Source organism: Antennarius striatus, chromosome 8 (assembly GCF_040054535.1).
Source record: "Antennarius striatus isolate MH-2024 chromosome 8, ASM4005453v1, whole genome shotgun sequence".
In the NCBI taxonomy this organism is placed as follows: domain Eukaryota; kingdom Metazoa; phylum Chordata; class Actinopteri; order Lophiiformes; family Antennariidae; genus Antennarius; species Antennarius striatus.
In genome coordinates this window covers 178,598-198,084 of record NC_090783.1, presented here as the reverse complement: position 1 = coordinate 198,084, position 19,487 = coordinate 178,598, and the positions used below count along the sequence as shown (strand labels likewise).

The window sequence follows — 19,487 nt, the reverse complement described above, 5'->3', positions numbered from 1 at the left end:
CTGGACCAGGATCAGGATCAGGACCAGGATCAGGATCAGGACCTGGACCAGGATCAGGATGAGGACCTGAACCAGGAACAGGAACAGGATCAGGATCAGGACCTGGACCTGGATCAGGACCTGGATCAGGACCTGGATCAGGATCAGGATCAGGACCTGGACCAGGTACAGGATCAGGATCAGGACCTGGACCAGGATCAGGATCAGGACCTGGACCAGGATCAGGATGAGGACCTGAACCAGGAACAGGAACAGGATCAGGATCAGGACCTGGACCTGGATCAGGACCTGGATCAGGATCAGGATCAGGATCAGGACCTGGACCAGGTACAGGAACAGGAACAGGATCAGGATCAGGACCTGGACCAGGATCAGGACCTGGACCAGGATCAGGACCTGGACCAGGATCAGGACCTGGATCAGGATCAGGACCTGGATCAGGATCAGGATCAGGATCAGGATCAGGATCAGGACCTGGACCAGGTACAGGATCAGGACCTGGACCAGGATCAGGACCAGGATCAGGATCAGGACCTGGACCAGGATCAGGATGAGGATCAGGATCAGGACCTGGATCAGGATCAGGATCAGGATCAGGATCAGGACCTGGACCAGGTACAGGATCAGGACCTGGACCAGGATCAGGATCAGGACCAGGATCAGGATCAGGACCTGGACCAGGATCAGGATGAGGACCTGAACCAGGAACAGGAACAGGATCAGGATCAGGACCTGGACCTGGATCAGGACCTGGATCAGGACCTGGATCAGGATCAGGATCAGGACCTGGACCAGGATCAGGATCAGGACCTGGACCAGGATCAGGATGAGGACCTGAACCAGGAACAGGAACAGGATCAGGATCAGGACCTGGACCTGGATCAGGACCTGGATCAGGATCAGGATCAGGATCAGGACCTGGACCAGGTACAGGAACAGGAACAGGAACAGGATCAGGATCAGGATCAGGACCTGGACCAGGATCAGGACCTGGACCAGGATCAGGACCTGGACCAGGATCAGGACCTGGATCAGGATCAGGACCTGGACCAGGTACAGGATCAGGATCAGGATCAGGATCAGGACCTGGACCATGATCAGGACCTGGACCAGGATCAGGATCAGGACCAGGATCAGGATCAGGATCAGGACCTGGATCAGGATCAGGACCTGAACCAGGATCAGGACCTGGACCAGGACCAGGACCAGGTACAGGAACAGGATCAGGATCAGGATCAGGATCAGGATCAGGATCTGGACCAGGCAGAACCTTGGGCCTCCTGCAGGTCCCTGCCCCCCCAGCGGGGCTGACCTGTACATGTTGAACAGGTTCTGTCATCAGTGGGTTTGTTAATAAAGTTGAGTGAAAACAGGAAGCAGTGAAGTCTGAAGCTTTATTGAAGGTGAAGCGTGTTACAGGTTCATACATGACGGTTCTAACATGTTTCCTATGTTCAGGTTCTACAGGGACCTGACGGTGCAGCGTTAGCTTCCCTAGCGTTAGCTTCCCTAGCATTAGTTTCCCTAGTGTTAGCTTCCCTAGCGTTACTAGCGTTAGCTCCCATATATGTCGTACGTGTCATACGTGTCATATGTGCTACATACGTGTTACATAGATATACAGAGATCCTGGGGTCTAGCGCTAGTGGTGACCTTTGACCCTAATGTTACGACGCATGCAAGTGGGCGGTGCTACATCACGGATCCTGCGATGTGATTGGCTGACAGCGGAGGAAGAAAGAGGCGGTCTCTGACACGCCCCCATGAGCAACTCAGAAGAGTGGATGAGAGTGGGCGTGATGTCATCAGAGGGGCGGCGGCTTGATGTTGTGATGTCATCACAGTCAGCGTGACATCACAACACGCCTCCGGGGGCGGGGCCTGGGTGGGACATGCCTCCGGGGGCGGGGCAAGGACAGGACACGCCCTGGGGCGGGTCCTGGGCGGGGCTTCACTGCTTCCTCTTGCTGAACAGGCTGAAGCGCTTCTCCTTCTCCTTCTCTCGCTCCTTCTCCCTCCTCCCGGGACTCAACTCCGTCGTCACGGCAACCACGGCCGGCAGCGTGTGGGCGCGGCCGGTGGGCGGCGTGCCGGGGGCGCTGCCCGTCTTGTCGGGGGCGCCGCCCTTCCTATCGGGGGCGTTGGCGTTCAGGATGGCCTGGATCCAGGTGCTCATCTCATCCTGGGGGCGGCAGAGGGTCGCTGAGCGACAGGGTCACGGCCGGGGTCAGAGGTCACGGGGACGGGGCTTACCTCGTCTTTGGCCTGGAACAGGAACTCGTTTCCGTCGGTCAGCCTGGGGGCCACAAACGTGTCAGTGGGGCGTTGCCACTGTTACGTCAGACGGGCGCAGTGGGCGGGGCCTCACCTCAGCTTGAAGACGTGCTTCTTCTTCCTGTAGTCGGACGCCACGTCGCAGGCGGCGCCCGTCAGGCTGATGGGGGCCTCGCCGTGGTAACGCACGCCCTGCGCCGCCGCCCGCCCGTCCTTATAGAACGCCACTTCCTGCCGGGTCAGCACGCAGAACACATGGTGCCACGACCTGCCAATCACAGTGCAGCGTCAGCGGCGAGCCCCGCCCCCGCTGACGGAGTGGCAATTGCCTACAGGTGGGGGCCGTACCTGTTTGACGCCTTCTTGTTGTGCCCCTCCCACTCGTGCTTGCGGTGCAGGAGCCCCTCCAGCTGAGAGGAGTTCTGGTCCTGGGGGGGCGGTGAGGACGCCGGGCCTGTCGTGGGGGGGGGGGAGCCGGGGCTGGTCTCGGCCACGCCGTTCACCAGGGCCCCGCCCTCCATGCCCTCCTGGGATGAGGAGAAGAGTGTGAGACGGGGGAAGGGGCCGGGGGGGGGCCAGGACAAACCTGCAGCACCGGGGGGTCCAGACGGCGCACTGACCCGGGGCGAGTCCTGGTCCGACGGGGGGGCGCTGGGGGTCCGGCTGCAGAGACACAGGCAGCATCAGTTAGCTTCAGTTAGCGTCAGTTAGCTTCAGTTAGCGTCAGTTAGCTTCAGCTAGCGTCAGTTAGCTTCAGCTAGCTTCAGTTAGCTTCAGTTAGCTTCAGTTAGCTCCAGCTAGCCTCACCTCGTCTGCTGGGACTCCTGCTGGGTGACGGTTGCCGCCGGCGACGGGGGCCTCCTCATCCTCTCCTCTTCCTCCTGCTGCCTCCTCACCTCCAGCAGCTCCAGCTGGAAGCAGAGGTAGCGTTAGCCCCGCCCCTCGCTCGACCCTGCCCCCTCCCGGCTCCGCCCCCTCCCCCGGCCCCACCCCCCTCTCACCGTGGTCAGCCGCTCCAGGGCGGAGAATCGCTCCTCCCAGGTGGCGGCAGACTTCTCGAAGGCCTCGTGGCGTTTGAGCAGCACCTCCACCTGGTCCACGCTGGCCCCCACCTCCCCGCTGGACAGGTAGGGCTCCTGGCCCAGCAGCCACGCCTCGGCCACACCCGCGTCCCGCGAGAACTGGTGCACCTCCAGGACTGAGGGGAGGGGGCGGAGTCTCAGTGACGGGACACGTAGACAGGAAACATGTGTGTTCAGGTGAGCGTCTTACTGAGGCGGAGCCACTCCCACCGGTCCTCCCATTGACCAATCATCTCCTTCCTCTGATCGGTCAGATGCAGCAGCTTCTCTTTGATCTGCACGGAATCAATCGATCAATTGATCGATCAGTCAGTCAGTCAGTCAGGGTTCATACGGTACACATGTACTACATAACCAGTAGAAACAGATGCTGCCATTGGTGCTGACGTGTCATGTGATCCCTCACCTGGGGGGCGGCGTCGTGTTTCCGGGCGAGCAGCGTCTTCCCCAACTCGATGCAGGAGCTGAAGCTGTCGTTCCGGGCGTCGACCTCCGCCTTGATGCCCTGATGGGTGTTCATGAGCAGCTCCACCGCCGACACGTCCCTGAGGACACGCCCATCAGGGACACGGCCATTAGTAAACACGCCCGGCAGGGACACGCCCATTAGTAACTGCGCCCGGCAGGGACACGCCCATTAGTAAACACGTCCGGCAGGGACACGCCCATTAGTAAACGCACCCGGTAGGGACACGCCCATTTGTAACACGCCCGGCAGGGACACGCCTGTCAGCTGGCGTCTGATTGGTCGTACCTGGGGCTCTCCTGGGCGTGGATGAGCCTGACCACGCCCTCCATCCACACCTGGAGGTCGCGCACGAGGCTGAAGAAGCGGAACTTGTCGGCAGCGTCCAGCAGGAGGCGCCGGCGCGCTGCGCAGGCGTCCAGGAGGCCACCCCATGCCTCCAGCACCTCGCCCTCCCGCCGCTGGATGTCCTCTGCTTTGTCGCCCGCGTACGCCGACTGGAGCCGCCCCGCGTCCTCCTGCAGCTGCTGTACCTGAGGTCAGAGGTCAGTGATGCAACACCACCCTGACACCTGTGTCCCGACCCCCCTGTGACTCACCTGTGTCCCGACCCCCCTGTGACTCACCTGTGTCCCGACCCCCCTGTGACTCACCCGTGTCCCGACCCCCCTGTGACTCACCTGTGTCCCGACCCCCCTGTGACTCACCTGTGTCCCGACCCCCCTGTGACTCACCTGTGTCCCTTGACCCCCCTGTGACTCACCTGTGCCCCCAGCGCCTGTGCGTCGTGCTCGTAGGCGGCGTGTGCGCGCTGCAGTGCCTCCACGGCGCTGTGGTGGCCTCCGGCCTGCAGGGGGAGCTGCTCCCTCTTGTGGCGGAGGCGCCCCAGCAGCGTGTGGGCGTGGTGGTGGAAGCGGTGCAGCTCGTAGGAGGCGCTGAGGATCTGGGTCCGGGTGTCCACCAGCTCCAGCAGGTCGGCCCACGCCTCGTTCAGACCGTCCTTCCACTCCGCCGCCGTCGCAGCGTCGCCGTGACCCCCGGTGATCAGCTGATCCGCCAGCCTGTTCACCGCGTCCACCCGCTCCTGACCCGTGGCTCCCGTGTCCCGGGCAAACTCCCTGAAGCGCTCCTGCAACATCTGAGGGGGGGCAGAGGTCAGAGGGTGGGGCAGAGGTCAGAGGGCGGGGCAGAGGTCAGGGCAGAGGTCACGTGGAGCGACTCACCGTCACATGGTCGTAGTCCTGCCCCAGCTCGTGCGACCCCGCCACCACCTCCCGCTCCGCCACCCACTGCTCCAGGTCGTCCACCTCACGGCTCAACAGGAAGAGGCGGAGCCTCTCGTCCAGCCGGCCCCGCCTCTCCTCTGATAGGTCCTTGAGGCCGGCATAGAGTTTATCCACCTGAGACTGACGCAGGCTGATACGCTCACTGACACACACACACACACACACACACACACACACACACACACACAGAGACACACACACACACACACACACACACACACACACACACACACACACACACACACACAGACACACACACACACACACACACACACACACAGACACACACACACAGACACACACACACACACACACACAGACACACACACACACACACACAGACACACACACACACACACACACAGACACACACACAGACACACACACACACACACACACACAGACACACACACACACACACACACACACACACAGACACACACACACACACACACACACACAGACACACACACACACACACAGACACACACACACACACACACACACACACACACACACACACACAGACACACACACACAGACACACACACACACACACACACACACAGACACACACACACACACACACACACACACAGACACACACACACAGACACACACACACACACACACACAGACACACACACACACACAGACACACACACACACACAGACACACAGACACACACACACACACACACACACACACAGACACACACACACCACCGACACACACACACACACACACACACACACACACACACACACACACACACACACACACACACAGACACACACACACACACACACACACACACACACACACAGACACACACACACACACACACACACACACACACACAGACACACACACACAGACACACACACACACACACACACAGACACACACACACACACAGACACACACACAGACACACAGACACACAGACACACACACACACACACACACACAGACACACACACACAGACACACACACACACACAGACACACAGACACACACACACACACACACACACAGACACACACACACCACCGACACACACACACACACACACACACACACACACACACACACACACACACACACACACACACACACACATCATTGTTGAGCTGGATAGAACTGGTATAGGAGTGTGTTGGGGTCAGAGTCAGGGTGGGGTCAGGGGTCAGGGTCAGGTGTCAGCCCCTACCTGTCGGGGTGCCCGTCCCCCACCAGCCCCCTGCTGGTCTTGGACAGCTGGCGTACGGTCAGGGTGTAGTCCTCCACCGCCTGCTCCACCATCTGGTGCTTCTTCTGCATGGTGATGGCGCTCTGCTCGTCCTGTCCAACCAATCACAGATCAGCAGACGTGCCGACCCAAGGCCCCGCCCCTCAGACCCCGCCCCTCAGACCCGCCCACCTTGGCCTTGTCCTCTGACATCATGTAGAGCTCCTGCTCGCTCATCCAGGCCTCCGCCTCCGCCGCGTCGAAGTAGTACTGCTGGGCCCGGTGCGCCTCCTGCAGGCGGGCGTGGCGCTGCGCCGTCTCCTCCTGCACCTGTGCCCACAGCTGCTGCAGCTCAGCCAGGCGCCGCCGCACGGCGTCAGGGCTGGACGACTCCTTCAGGTGGACGCCGCTGCGCTCCAGAAGGTCATCGATCCGCGGCTGGTGGCCCGCGAGCTCCTTCTGCAGCGTCTGAGGGGCGAGGCACAGGCGCCAGGGTCACGCCCCGAGGCAAAGGTGCCAGGGTCACGCCCCGAGGCACAGGCACCAGGGTCACGCCCCGAGACACAAGTGTCAGGGTCACGCCCCGAGGCACAGGCGCCAGGGTCACGCCCCGAGGCACAGGCGCCAGGGTCACGCCCCGAGACACAAGTGTCAGGGTCACGCCCCGAGGCACAGGCGCCAGGGTCACGCCCCGAGACACAAGTGTCAGGGTCACGCCCCGAGACACAAGTGTCACGGTCACGCCCCGAGGCACAGGCGCCAGGGTCACGCCCCGAGGCACAGGCGCCAGGGTCACGCCCCGAGACACAAGTGTCAGGGTCACGCCCCGAGGCACAGGCGCCAGGGTCACGCCCCGAGACACAAGTGTCAGGGTCACGCCCCGAGACACAAGTGTCACGGTCACGCCCCGAGGCACAGGCGCCAGGGTCACGCCCCGAGACACAAGTGTCAGGGTCACGCCCCGAGGCACAGGCGCCAGGGTCACGCCCCGAGACACAAGTGTCAGGGTCACGCCCCGAGGCACAGGCGCCATGGTCACCAACTGAGACACAGGTGTCCCCCCTACCTGGTTCTTCTTGATGAGCAGCTGGACCGTCTGCAGGTTGTTTCCGTGGTCGGTTGCCGTGGCGACCGCCATCCTCTCCTGGACCCACAGCTGGAAGCAGAAACAGGGCGTGAACAGGGTTACCTGAGGGGGCGGAGCCTGCCCCCCCCCCTTGAGTCACGTACGATCTCGTCCTCCAGGTCGCGGTGGAACTGGTGCACCTCCCTGGACGCCACCAGGAGGCACCGGCGCCGCTGCAGCGGCTCCAGCAGCTCCTGGAACTTGTTCTCCAGCAGGCGGCGCCGTCCCTCCACCGCGCCGGTGTCGCCCACCTCCTGGCCCAGAGCCGTCACCTGGCTCTGCAGCGCCACCACCTCCCGCTGCCGCACCTCCACCTGGGTCTCCAGCATCTGCGGGCAGAACGCCGTCAGAGGGCCCCCGGCACCGTCCCGGGGTCGCCCCCGGCACCGCCCCGGGGTCGCCCCCGGCACCGCCCCGGGGTCGCCCATGGCACCGCCCCGGGGTCGCCCATGGCACCGCCCCGGGGTCGCCCCCGGCACCGCCCCAGGGTCGCCCCCGCCCTACCTGCTGCCTCTTCAGCAGGATGTTGACGGAGGTCAGGTCCTTGCCGCAGTCGTGGGACTGGATCTGGCCCTCCAGGCCCCCCATCCACTGGTCCAGGTCGGCGCAGCTCTGGGTGAAGAGCTCCGCCCTGTTGGCGTCGAACAGACACTGCGCTTTGGTCTGCGTGGTGGCCTCTAGCTCCGCCCACATGGCGTGCAGCGCCGCCAGCTTCTCCGTCACCACCGCCTCCGTCTCCGGCTTCTCCGACACCAGCAGCGCGCCGTCCTGCAGTAAGCAGCCGTTAGCCACATGCTAACGACTAACTAGCTCTCCATTAGCTCACTGCTAGCATACACGAAACTGCTTTACACACACAGATCTGTCGCTAACGTTAGCTAGTGAGCAAATTAGCGCTTACTAATGCTAGCTATGTATACCTGCTAATAAACACAAGGCTAGTGAGCTAATAAGGCTACTGTTAGCAGTAGCATGAACAAGCTAGCAGCTGAAGGACCCCATGGGGACCTAGTCCAGCCTCTGGACCTGACCCACCTCCTGGACCTGACCCACCTCCTGGACCTGACCCACCTCCTGGACCTGACCCACCTCCTGGACCTGACCCACCTCCTGGACCTGACCCACCTCCTGGACCTGACCCACCTTCTGGACCTCACCCACCTTCTGGACCTGACCCACCTCCTGGACCTGACCCACCTCCTGGACCTGACCCACCTCCTGGACCTGACCCATCTCCTGGACCTGACCCACCTCCTGGACCTGACCCACCTCCTGGACCTGACCCACCTCCTGGACCTGACCCACCTCCTGGACCTGACCCACCTCCTGGACCTGACCCACCTCCTGGACCTGACCCACCTCCTGGACCTGACCCACCTCCTGGACCTGACCCACCTCCGGGACCTGACCCACCTCCTGGACCTGACCCACCTCCTGGACCTGACCCACCTTCTGGACCTGACCCACCTTCTGGACCTGACCCACCTTCTGGACCTGGTCCAGCCACTCCCTGTTGGAGCGCAGCTCGGCCATGAAGGCCTGGTGCTTCAGCCACTTGCTGTGGAGGTCCCTAGCCTCGTCGTAGGTCCGGTCCTGAGCCGTCAGCATCTTCTCGTCCACCCACAGCGTCAGCTGCAAACACGATGGGTTAGCATCAACGCTAACAGTACAGGTTAGTGCGGATGCTAACCGGTGGGAGGACCCACCTCCTGGCAGTCCTGCAGGAACTTCTGAAGGTCTCGGTTGTCCTTCAGCCTCATCAGCAGCTCCACGGCCGCCTCCCGGTTCTTCTGACGCCTGGACAGCAACCAGAACCCGTCAGAACCTGTGACGCTAACGTTAGCATGATGCTACATAGGGTGGGGCTACCTGTCGTCGATGGAGGAGGTCTTCTCCAGGATGCGCTGGGCGTTGATGTTGCCGTCGCGGGCGAGCCGCCGCCCCGCCTCCACCACGGCGCTGACCTTCTCCTCGTTGGCGTCCATCGTGGTCATGAAATCCTCCTGCGCCCTGATGGACCCCTCAGCGCCCGGCAGGGTGGGGGGCATCTCCGTGTGGGCCAGGACGTACTCCTGTAGGGGTCACAGCGGGCGAGATAGACCGTGAACACCCGCTAGCATAAACACCCGCTAGCATAAACACCCGCTAGCATAAACACCCGCTAGCATAAACACCCGTTAGCATGAACACCCGTTAGCATGAACACCCGTTAGCATGAACACCCGGTTCTCAGCTGGACCCCGTCCTGACCCGGTCCCGTCAAAGCGGGCGTTACCTGGTTGCTGAGGAAGGCCTCGGCCTGCTTGCAGTCCCTGAGGAACACCTGGTGGGCGTGGCACTGGGTGAGCAGGTGCTGCCGGTTGTCGCCCATGCGGGTGAGCTCGTTCCAGCCGGCGTGCAGCGCCTGCAGCCGCTGGCGCAGGAACATGTGCTGGGCGTCGGTCTGGCCCCGGGTCACCAGGTCGCCCATGTCCCTCATCCTCTGGTAGTCCTCCTCGTAGTCGCGCACCTCGTTCCTGATGCCGCGGTGCTGCGCCATTAGCCGCTCCGCCTCCGCCAGCGAGGTGGGCGTGTCCTCGGAGGCGATGGCGGTCTGCGTGCGCGACAGCCACGCCTGGAAGTCGTCCAGCTCGCGCAGGAACTGCTGCAGCTTCCGGGCCTCGCCCAGCGACTCCTCGCGGGCCCTCAGGGCGTTCTTCATGTCCTCCCAGACGGCGCCGATCTCAGCCAGACGGCCCCCGAGGGCCTCGTTCTGGTCTGGATGCTCCGCCCCCAGCCGCCCCGCCTCCCTTCGCAGGTCGTCCAGCTTGACCTCGATGGCGGCGAGGTCGCGCTCCATCCCAGTCAGCCTGCGCTGCAGCGCCAAGACGCCCGCCAGGTCGTTGCCCAGCTCCTGGGTGGACTGGATGACCCGGGTCTTCTCCCTGATCCAGGACCGGGTCTCATTGCAGTCCAGGTGGTAGTTCTGGACCCGCAGCGCCGCCTGCAGGGACTCCTTCTTCTGGTCCAGAAGGGCCCGGAAGTGGCTCCACCTGCAGGGAGAACAGGGCGTGGTCAGTGTAACGGGCAACTCCCCCAGACAGGAAGTGTCTGCAGCCCGGAGGGGGCCGACCCAGCCCCCCCTGGGGTAGGTGGTGGTGGGTCAGCTGGTGGGGGTGCTCCTACCGGGTGTTCAGGTGGTCCAGCTGCGCCCTGATGTCCGTGTCGCTGGGGGGGCCGTGGTGCGTCAGCTGACGGGCGATCTGGTTCACCACGGCGACGCGGGACGCCTGGAGGTTCAGCTCCGCCTCCAGACTCTCAAACCTGAGACACAAACAGGAAGTAGCGGCGGGAGGAGACCAGCAGGGGGCACCGTCCCCCCGGGTGTCCCACCCGCCCTACCTGTGCTGCACCACCTCCAGGTCCTCCAGCTTGTGGGGGGTCTCCATGGCGACCAGCCACTGCTCCTTCTCGTCGATCCAGAGCTGGAGGGCGTCGGCCTCGCTGAGCAGCTTGTAGCGCGCCAGTGCCTCCTGCAGCGCCTGTGTCCTGCCGCGGCTCAGCTGCGCCACCTCCTGGTAGCGCTCTTCCATGCCGTCCAGGCGCTGCCGCACCTCCTGGTGCTCCGCCCCCTCCTGCGGCAGGGCGGCGGCCTGTTGGTGCAGGGCGTCGATGACGGCGCGGTAGGAGGCCACGCCCGCCGCGGCGTCCCGCTGCCTCCTGACCAGCGCCTGTGTGGAGAACTGGTCGGTGCCCGTCTCGCCGCCCGACGCCGCCCGTAGGGCGTCCAGCGTCCAGGCGTCCACGTCGTCCGCGTCCGCTTGGAACTGCTGCTGCGCCTGTGCCTCCTCCAGCCGCCGCTTCCTCGCCGCGGCCAGCCGCTCCAGCTCCGCCCACTGCGCCTGCAGGTCGGCGATGCGCTCTTGGACCCTATCGGCGGCGAAGTGCCCAGCCTGGACCATGGCCCCGCCCTCAGCGATGGAGTTCTGCAGGCGTGCGGCGCGGCCGTTCATCTCGTCCTCCAGGAGGCGCTGCTGGCTCAGGAGGCGCCGCGCCCCCGTTCGGTCCCCGCCCACCTCCTGGGACAGGAGGCGCTGCTGCTCGCGGATCCAGCTCTCCTCCTCTGACACCTCCCACAAGAACCTCCACAGGCGGCGCCACGCCTCCAGCCGCGCCCGGCGCTCCGCCGCCATCTGGACCAGCTCCTGGTAGCAGGAGTCCAGGTGGGACACCCGGTCCTGGATCACCTGGGGGGCGCAGGGCTGGTAGCCTGGAACGCAAGACCCACAGCGGTTAGCATCGCTAACCCCAGAACCCACAAAAGAGGGCGTGTTCCTGATCCCGCGACCCCGCGGCTCCTCCTGAGGAAATCCCCCTCCACTAGCCAGTTAGCACAGAAATGCTAGCTGTAGCTCACCGTGGCTGCTGACGGCGTGCTGGCTGGCGCTGGCGGCGACGGCCTGCACGCGGTCCTTCTGGACGTTGATGTCGGCCTCCAGCAGCGTGTGGGTCTGCAGCAGGTCCTCCACCCCCAGGAGGTGCTGCCCGTGGTCCTGAGACAGCAGCAGCACCTGGGACCACAGGACAGGAAGTCACCAGGACACGCCCCCAGGACACGCCCCTCCAGGACACGCCCCCAGGACCCACCTTGATCTGGTCCATCCAGTCCATGATGTGCAGCATCTCCTGGAATAGCCTCTGCAGGCCCAGACTGGCCTCCAGGCGGCGCCGCCGCGCCCTCAGCAGCTCCAGCAGGAAGTCCCACAGCCGCAGCACGTTGTCCTTCCTGGCGGCGACGCGTTTGATGTCGTGGTAACGCTCCGCCTCCAGCTCCGTCGCCACGGCGACCACCGCTTGGACGCGCTCCTCGTACGCCGCGATGTCCGTCTCGATGGCCTCGTGCTTCTTGGTGGCCGCCTCCACCGCCGGGAGGTCCAGGCCGAAGCTGTCCTGGAGGCAGACGGAGGTTCTGACCTGTTCTGACCCGGTTCTGACCCGTTCTGACCCGGTTCAGCCCCGGTTCTGACCTGCGCCACCAGCCTCTGGTTCTCGCCCAGCCACGTCTCCCTCATGGCCGCCTTGCGGTCGAAGCGTCGGGCGAGCTGCTCCAGCTTCTCCTGACGAATCAGCTCCGTCCTCAGGGCCAGCTCCCGCTCATGCTCCGCCTTCTCCAGCCGCTCCCAGGCCTGAGGACCAATCACAGTCAAGCACACCGGAGACCCAACCCCAGGCGGGAGCTAAGCTGGAGCTAGCAGCGGTTAGCGGTTAGCGGTTAGCGGTTAGCGCTCAGACCTTGTTGATGTCGGACAGCAGCTTCCCGTCCCGGGGCAGGTAGACCTTCTGGTTGTTGGCTCTCATCTTGCTCTGGATGGTGAACAGCAGAACCTCCAGGTTCCCCCTCTCCGTGAACCTGAAGGTCATGACAGGAGGGTCACAGTCACACCTGGACCGCCAGGAACCACCACACCTGAACCAGGAACCTGGAACCAGGTGGTACCAGGATGGTTCCTGGTTCAGGTGTGGTGGTTCCTGATGGTTCCTGGCGGTTCTACTGGTCATGTGACTGGCGGTGCTGACTTGGGTGGTTTCTCCACAGTACGGTAGGTGTTGAAGGCCTGCAGCTGCAGCTGGACTCCGCCCAGCGAGTTGGAGAACTTCCTGTTGGTGAGGATGATGATGGTCTGCTCGATCCACTCCAGCAGGTCCGCCGCCAGCGCCTCGTACTTCTGGATCATCCCCTCCGTCTCCATGGCGTGGTCCAGGACCTGGAAGAGAGGGGCGGTGAGCGGCGGGGCGTGGTGCCGGCGGGTGGGCGGCGGCCTGAGGACACACCTTCCCCACACGCTTCCCCTCCACCTTCAGAGCCTTCATCCTGGAGAAGTAGTGGTAGAAGGTCACCACGTAGGTGATGACCGACTTCTCATCGGGCTGGTCCACGCTGATGTCTGCAGAGAGACGGGCGTGTCAGGCGCTGGTGGAGCGTGGCCCGGGGGCGTGGCCCGGGGGCGTGGCCCGGGGGCGTGGCCCGGGGGCGTACCTTCAGGGTCCAGCAGCCGGGCGAGGCCCAGGTGCGTCTCGGCCATGCTGAAGGCGTTCTGCAGGTTGTGGTGGGCGTTGGACTTCTTCAGCCGCTCGAAGTCGATCAGTTCCGGCCTGTGTCAGAGAAAACTTTATCGGCACAGGGCGGCGAACGCTCGGGGGTCACGGGGTCACCTGAGCGGTCGCCGTGGCGACGGGCGGGGGGCTCACCTGTGCTTGTGGATCAGAGCGTTGAAGGCCATCCCGTCCCTCCAGCTGCTGGTGAAGTTGTGGATGTTCACGTTGGGGTACCTGAGGAGGAGGCGGAGTCACACACCTGAGCGGACACACCCGACCCGCTGCGACCTGATTGGCTCAGGAGGCTCACCCCGCCGTCTTCATCTGGCACCACAGCAGCAGCGCGTCTTTGGCCGAGCGCCGCTCCTTGTTGTCCTCCGTCTCCACGGAGATGTCCTGGATCTGCAAGAGAGCCCCGCCCGTCAGAGCCACGCCCTCAGAGCCCCCCCATCCCCCTCAGAGCCCCCCCACCTGGAAGCGCAGGATGATGGTCCAGATGAGCCCCAGCGTCAGCCGGTGGCTCCCGTCCACGATGTCGGGGGGGCCCATGTTCTCCAGGTGGACCCGCTGCTCCTTCAGGAACATCAGAGCCTTGTCCACGTTCTCCAGGCAGTGGATCCTCATGCGCCCCCTGGTGGGCCGTGGCTGCACAGCAGGAGAGGGTCAGAGGCGAACCGGACCGGGTCCACGGCAGAACCTTCTGCTCAGGACCAATCAGGACTGATTAGAGGCTATCCGGGCTGATACTGGACTGATTAGGGGCATGTGGGCGGGGCTGTGGGCGGGGCTCGCTGCCACAGAACAGCAAAGTAAAAACATTTTCTAATGTAAAGTGTCTCCTACTTCTAACTGATGCATTCTGGGTAAAACGACTGTTGCAGAGGTAACGCGGCTTTCTCTTGGCCCTGACACAGCCCCCAGCTGGAGGACACGCCCACTTCAGGTGTGACTTCACTTGAGCGTGTGTCTACCATGTTTTTAGCGTGTTTAATGTGTGTTTAGCGTGTTTATAGTGTGTTTAGTGTGTGTCTGGTGTGCTAGCGGTGCTAGCATGCTAGCCTAGCGTACCAGCCTCTCTCCCGACAGCACCTCCAGCAGCTTGAGCAGCACGCGGCCGTCCCTCAGGTCCAGGTAGAGGTCACTGATCCTGCAGGAGACCCGGGTCAGGTGGGAGTTGACCCACTTGGTGAAGGTCTTCTTCTGCACCGCCTCCCGCTCGTCTGCAACACGGGAAGTAGCTCAGCTACCTGCGTTAGCACTGTTAGCCCGTTACCTCTGGGTACATTTAGCCACACCGCACGGCTAAAGTCTCCACCCTCGTCCAGCAGCCAATCCCGCGCCAGCATCAAACCATGCTAGCATGCTAAGCATTAGCAGTTGCTTCACGTCTCACTTGAACCTTTAGCAGAACCTGGAGGAACCACAGAACCGCAAGGGCGGAGCCATCCAGTGTGGGAGGGGCCATCTGGTGTGGGAAGGGCTGTCTGGTGTGGGCGGGGCCGTCTGGTGTGGGCGGGGCCGTCTGGTGTGGGCGGGGCCGACCTCCTCCTCTTACCTTTCAGCTGCTTGAAGCGACACTCCAGCTGGACGTACGCCTGTTGAGCAGGCTCCGCCTCCATGGCCACCGAATCCAACCAATCAACCGACGATCAACCGATGATCAACCGACGAGGAGTTCAGGGACCGTAGTCCAACACACACACAGAACGACACACAGAACGACACACAGAACGACACACAGAACGACACACACACAGAACGACACACAGAACGACACACACACAGAACGACACACAGAACGACACACACACAGGCCACGCCCCCTCTAGACTAAAACCAGAGGGTAAAAAACTGTTTTAACGTCAAGTGAAGGTAAAAACCGAAGACGAAGACGAGGAACAGACGTCCTCACCGCCAGGAGAGTCCAGAGGTCAATGAGGTGTGTGTGTGTGTGTGTGTGTGTGTGTGTGTGTGTGTGTGTGTGTGTGTGTGTGTGTTCATTCTTCTTCTGGTCTTCTGATTGTTCTTCATTTCCCTCAACAACAACTCCAACAGACACAAGCCCCGCCCACTGCAAACACACCCCACCATAAACACACTCTTAAAAATTAACCCCCCCCCACACACACGTATAGTCATATTAAAATTATCAGTCATTTTTTACAGTGTGGGGCGGCGGACAGGGAATCAATCAGCCAATGAGGTTCCAGCCTGTCATGATGTCATCAGGGGTGTTGGGGGGGGTCTCATTGTTCCCTCACATTCCTGACTGAAGGACAGGAAGTGTGAAGCAAACATCCTGTTCAACCATCTGATGAGCCGGCAGCCAATCAGAGGCTCGCTGAAGGCAGAGGCAGCACTAATCTGGATCCAATCTGGATCTAATCTGGATCCAATCTGGATCTAATCTGGATCCAGTCTGGATCTAATCTGGATCCAATCTGGATATAATCTGGATCCAATCTGAATCTAATCTGGATCCAATCTGGATCTAATCTGGATCTAATCTGGACCTAATCTGAGTTTTCTTTTCATTGTGTTGGGAACATCTCGGGTGCCTCCAGCCAATCACAACACTTTTTAAAGCAGGAACTAAAATACCCTCCAGAGCTGACGCTACTTTAGCAGTGTTAGCATCTGACCAATCACAACTCAAACTTTCACGATTGGAGGCGGTACGCGGCGCAGTGGGCGGAGCTGTCGCCTCACAGCCAGACAGTTGTGGGTTTGAGTCCTTTCTGGGCGGAGTCTGTGTTCTCCCTGTGTTCTCCCTGTGACTCCTCACGTGGGGGGCACCAGCCCCCCACATGACGAAAAAACGTGAAGCTAGCCTCATGTGTACTAGCCTTACGTGTGCTAGCCTCTTCATGCTACATTAGCAACTCGCTACTAACCAGGGCTGCCAGGTTTTGCCAAAGGTTCAGAGGAAACGGATTGCTTCCACCGCTAGCAGACAACATGCTAACGCTGCTAGCAGACAATGCTAACGCCGCTAGGAGACATAATGCTAATTTTCAGGAACACAAGTGATCAGGCAGTTGCTGGACCATCAGCGTCCACTGTCAGCTAGCATTGCTAACATTGCTAACGTTGTTAGCTTGCTTCACTTTAAAGTTTAGACAAACGTGTTCAAGAAGTGCGCTGACATTTCCTGAACACCTGTTAAAATGACTTTAGTGGGGGCGGGGCCTACCTGCCAGCGCCTTCATGCTGTGGGGGCGGGGCCTACCTGCGAGCGCCTTGATGCTATGGGGGCGGGGCCTACCTGCCAGCGCCTTGATGCTGTGGGGGCGGGGCCTACCTGCCAGCGCCTTCATGCTGCCCCTGGGGGCGGGGCCTACCTGCCAGCGCCTTCATGCTGCCCCTGGGGGCGGGGCCTACCTGCCAGCGCCTTGATGCGAGAGCGCTCAAACAGGCGGGCGGAGCTGTTCTCGTTGTCCCAGTCGTTGTCCCAGCGGTTGCTCAGCGGCTCGCCGCCGTACTGGTTCTGCAGTTCCATCGGCTCCGCCGCCACCGTCGTCATGATGACCTCTGACCTCTGCAGTGGCACGCCTCACATCTGACGCTCACGCCCCCGCTGCAGGGAAACAGGAAGTCAGCCTCAGCTGTTCATCAACAAACACAAACAACAACGCTAAAAGGAAAGGATGACGGTCTCCATGGCAACAAAGAGGAGGAGCATCAGCAAAACAAACACCTGCCAGCTGAAAGTGTAAACAACAAGGAGAACAGCAACAACAACAACAACAACAACGACAACAACAACAATGACAAAATTCTGCGGCAGGACATCCCAACTGACGTAAATAAAACCACGCTTGTCATCAGGCCCTACCCCCTCATCCTTTCAAGAACAGAGGATCATGGGTAATGTAGTATCTGGTAGAAGCCAGAAAGGGGGCGGCGACCACTCAGGTACTGGAGCGGCTAATGGGTCAGCTGACCAGAGCTAATGGAGGACACCATCGGGCGATTCCGCCATGAGAGCACTCAGATGTCCAGGGGCCGTCCTGAGGGAGCGCCGCTCTAATGGCTTCCCAGAATCCTCTGCATGATGGAAACTGATCTGGTCAGTCTGAGAGGCTGAAGCAGGACCGACGGTACAGTCCTGCTAATGGAGTACTACCAGTGTTAACAATAGTAATAATAATAATGATAATAATGATAATAATAATGATAATAATAATAATAATTTAAAAAATGATAATAATAAATAATAATGATAATAATGATAATGATAACAATAATGATAACAACAACAACAACAACAATAATAATAAATAATAATAATAATGATAATGATAATAATAATGATAATAATGATAATAATGATAATAATGATAATAATGATAATAATGATAATAATACCTCCACTATTCATACTCGTTAGTTAAATACAGGTTTAAAATCCTCCCCCTTCTCTGCCAGGGAGAGGACAGGAAGTGTTCAGGACCCGCCCCCTCCCTCTGGGTCTGTTTGTTTGCGTTCACACTCCCCTGAGCATCACCCCCCCAACACACACACACACACACACACACACACACACACACACAGTGGCTGCATGCAGAGGGAAACTGTTGTTAGCTAAAATGCTAAAGATAAACAGCACATCCTGTCATGTGCACCTGATACCTGGTTTGATCAACAGACCAGGTATCAGGTGTGTGTGTGTGTGTGTGTGTGTGTGTGTGTGTGTGTGTGTGTGTGTGTGTGTGTGTGTGTGTGTGGATTGCAGCCTGACAGTCACAGCTGAGGACACACTACCCCACAGAGGACAGGTGTGTCACCTGTCTGCAGCTGATTGGACGAAGGCCAACGATCTGCTCATGCTTAATGCCCCCCCCCCCCCCCTCCAGCAGCTAGAACCCAGAACCCTCTGGGGGGGTCCGGGGCCCTGACCCCCCGGACCCCCATCGGGCCCTGCCAAACAGACCGGTGGTCCTGCAGAACGGTGCAGCTTCCGGTGTCCCGTCCGGTCCGGATCCGGTCCCGGACCCCCACCGTCCCGATGCACCAGCTCGGCCCCCGGGCTGCAGCCCCACCCGGTCCGGTCGGTGTCCCGGAGCATCACCTCCTCCCGCGGCCACGCCTGTTTGCTCCGCGCGGCGCACCGTTACCTCCATCCTCCCGTTACCGGCGGATCGCGCTGCCGACTCGGACACCCGGACCGGGGGGGGGCACCGGAGGACCCTGGAGCTTCAGACCGAACAGAAGAACCGAACCGCGGCGGCGGAAGCGAAGTTTGCGCAGGAAGTGAAGCATCAGACAAACCGGGAGGACCGGGGGGGGGACCCGGGGGGGGACCGGGAGGACCGGGGGGGGAACGGGACCGGCTCACCTGCTCAGACCGAAGCGCGTCCCGGAAGTCCAGCTGAGACGATCCAGAAACATCCGAACCGGAGCCGCTGCTGCAGGGAATGACGGGAAGGAATCCGCACTGCCCCCCCAGCCTCCCCTCCCCTCAGCCCCCCCCCAGCTTCCCCTCCCCCTCAGCCCCCCCTCCCCTTCATCAGATGTTTTCGTCGTGCTGCGTTCACTGACGCCTCGGACGTCTGAGCTCCTGGAAGAGCTGAACGTCCTCCGGTTCCGGTCTGAGGGGAACCGGATCACCGGGACCGGGTCAAAAGAAAACATTTGATTGAAGCATTTTAGATGGGGGGGGGCTTCAGCACCATATACCCGATACCAAAACAGGAAGTGATGTCACGTGGTGGGCGTGGCCTGGCGGCAGCTGAATGGTTCCGTGCTGCAGCCGCTGAGGATCATGGGTAATTATTGATCACATTAAGAAGGTCTTCATCAATCCTGCTCTCTGATCGGCTGTCAGAGAGACGAGTTGGTAACCTGACCCCCGCCGACGGCCGGCGCCGACGCCACTCAGGTCCGTTAACGGCGCAGAGAAGGGGGGGGCTCTGATTGGACGGACAAACAAACAAACAAACAAA

At 61.1% G+C, this 19,487-nt stretch overlaps 1 protein-coding gene across 2 annotated transcripts; it reads right to left on the bottom strand.

Annotated features, from left to right (window-relative positions):
• Positions 1-1,384: 1,384 nt before the first annotated feature.
• On the bottom strand, positions 1,385-18,998 carry LOC137599676 (spectrin beta chain, non-erythrocytic 1-like). Of its 2 annotated transcripts, XM_068320694.1 has the most exons (36): positions 18,881-18,998; positions 16,924-17,119; positions 14,611-14,762; positions 14,014-14,187; positions 13,853-13,944; positions 13,696-13,776; positions 13,484-13,599; positions 13,279-13,391; positions 13,024-13,211; positions 12,739-12,856; positions 12,474-12,632; positions 12,094-12,396; positions 11,864-12,017; positions 10,849-11,716; positions 10,633-10,770; positions 9,743-10,499; positions 9,337-9,539; positions 9,174-9,264; positions 8,953-9,099; positions 7,972-8,235; positions 7,572-7,796; positions 7,408-7,497; positions 6,534-6,809; positions 6,324-6,454; positions 5,046-5,250; positions 4,586-4,960; positions 4,111-4,355; positions 3,763-3,901; positions 3,547-3,631; positions 3,276-3,472; positions 3,082-3,185; positions 2,895-2,937; positions 2,623-2,801; positions 2,369-2,542; positions 2,254-2,296; positions 1,385-2,182 (listed from the first exon to the last, which is right to left on the bottom strand). In XM_068320694.1, exons 2-36 carry the CDS (start codon positions 17,063-17,065, stop codon positions 1,952-1,954), a joined length of 7,002 nt encoding a protein of 2,333 aa, XP_068176795.1. In that variant the 5' UTR covers positions 17,066-17,119; positions 18,881-18,998; the 3' UTR covers positions 1,385-1,951. The 2 variants fall into 2 exon arrangements, with proteins under 2 accessions (XP_068176795.1, XP_068176796.1); XM_068320695.1 differs by lacking the exons at positions 16,924-17,119; positions 18,881-18,998 and adding an exon at positions 15,098-16,692.
• Between the last annotated feature and the right edge of the window lie 489 nt (positions 18,999-19,487).

What these genes read in the sequence shown, in the direction of transcription:
- LOC137599676 (XM_068320694.1), bottom strand. Translation starts at nt 17,065, where the DNA reads ATGACGACGGTGGCGGCGGAGCCGATGGAACTGCAGAACCAGTACGGC. An exon ending in CGGACCAGGACTCGCCCCGG is followed by an intron (nt 2,802 to 2,894) that starts GTCAGTGCGCCG and finishes TCCTCATCCCAG; the next exon opens with GAGGGCATGGAGGGCGGGGC. An exon ending in TGTTCCAGGCCAAAGACGAG is followed by an intron (nt 2,183 to 2,253) that starts GTAAGCCCCGTC and finishes TGCCGCCCCCAG; the next exon opens with GATGAGATGAGCACCTGGAT.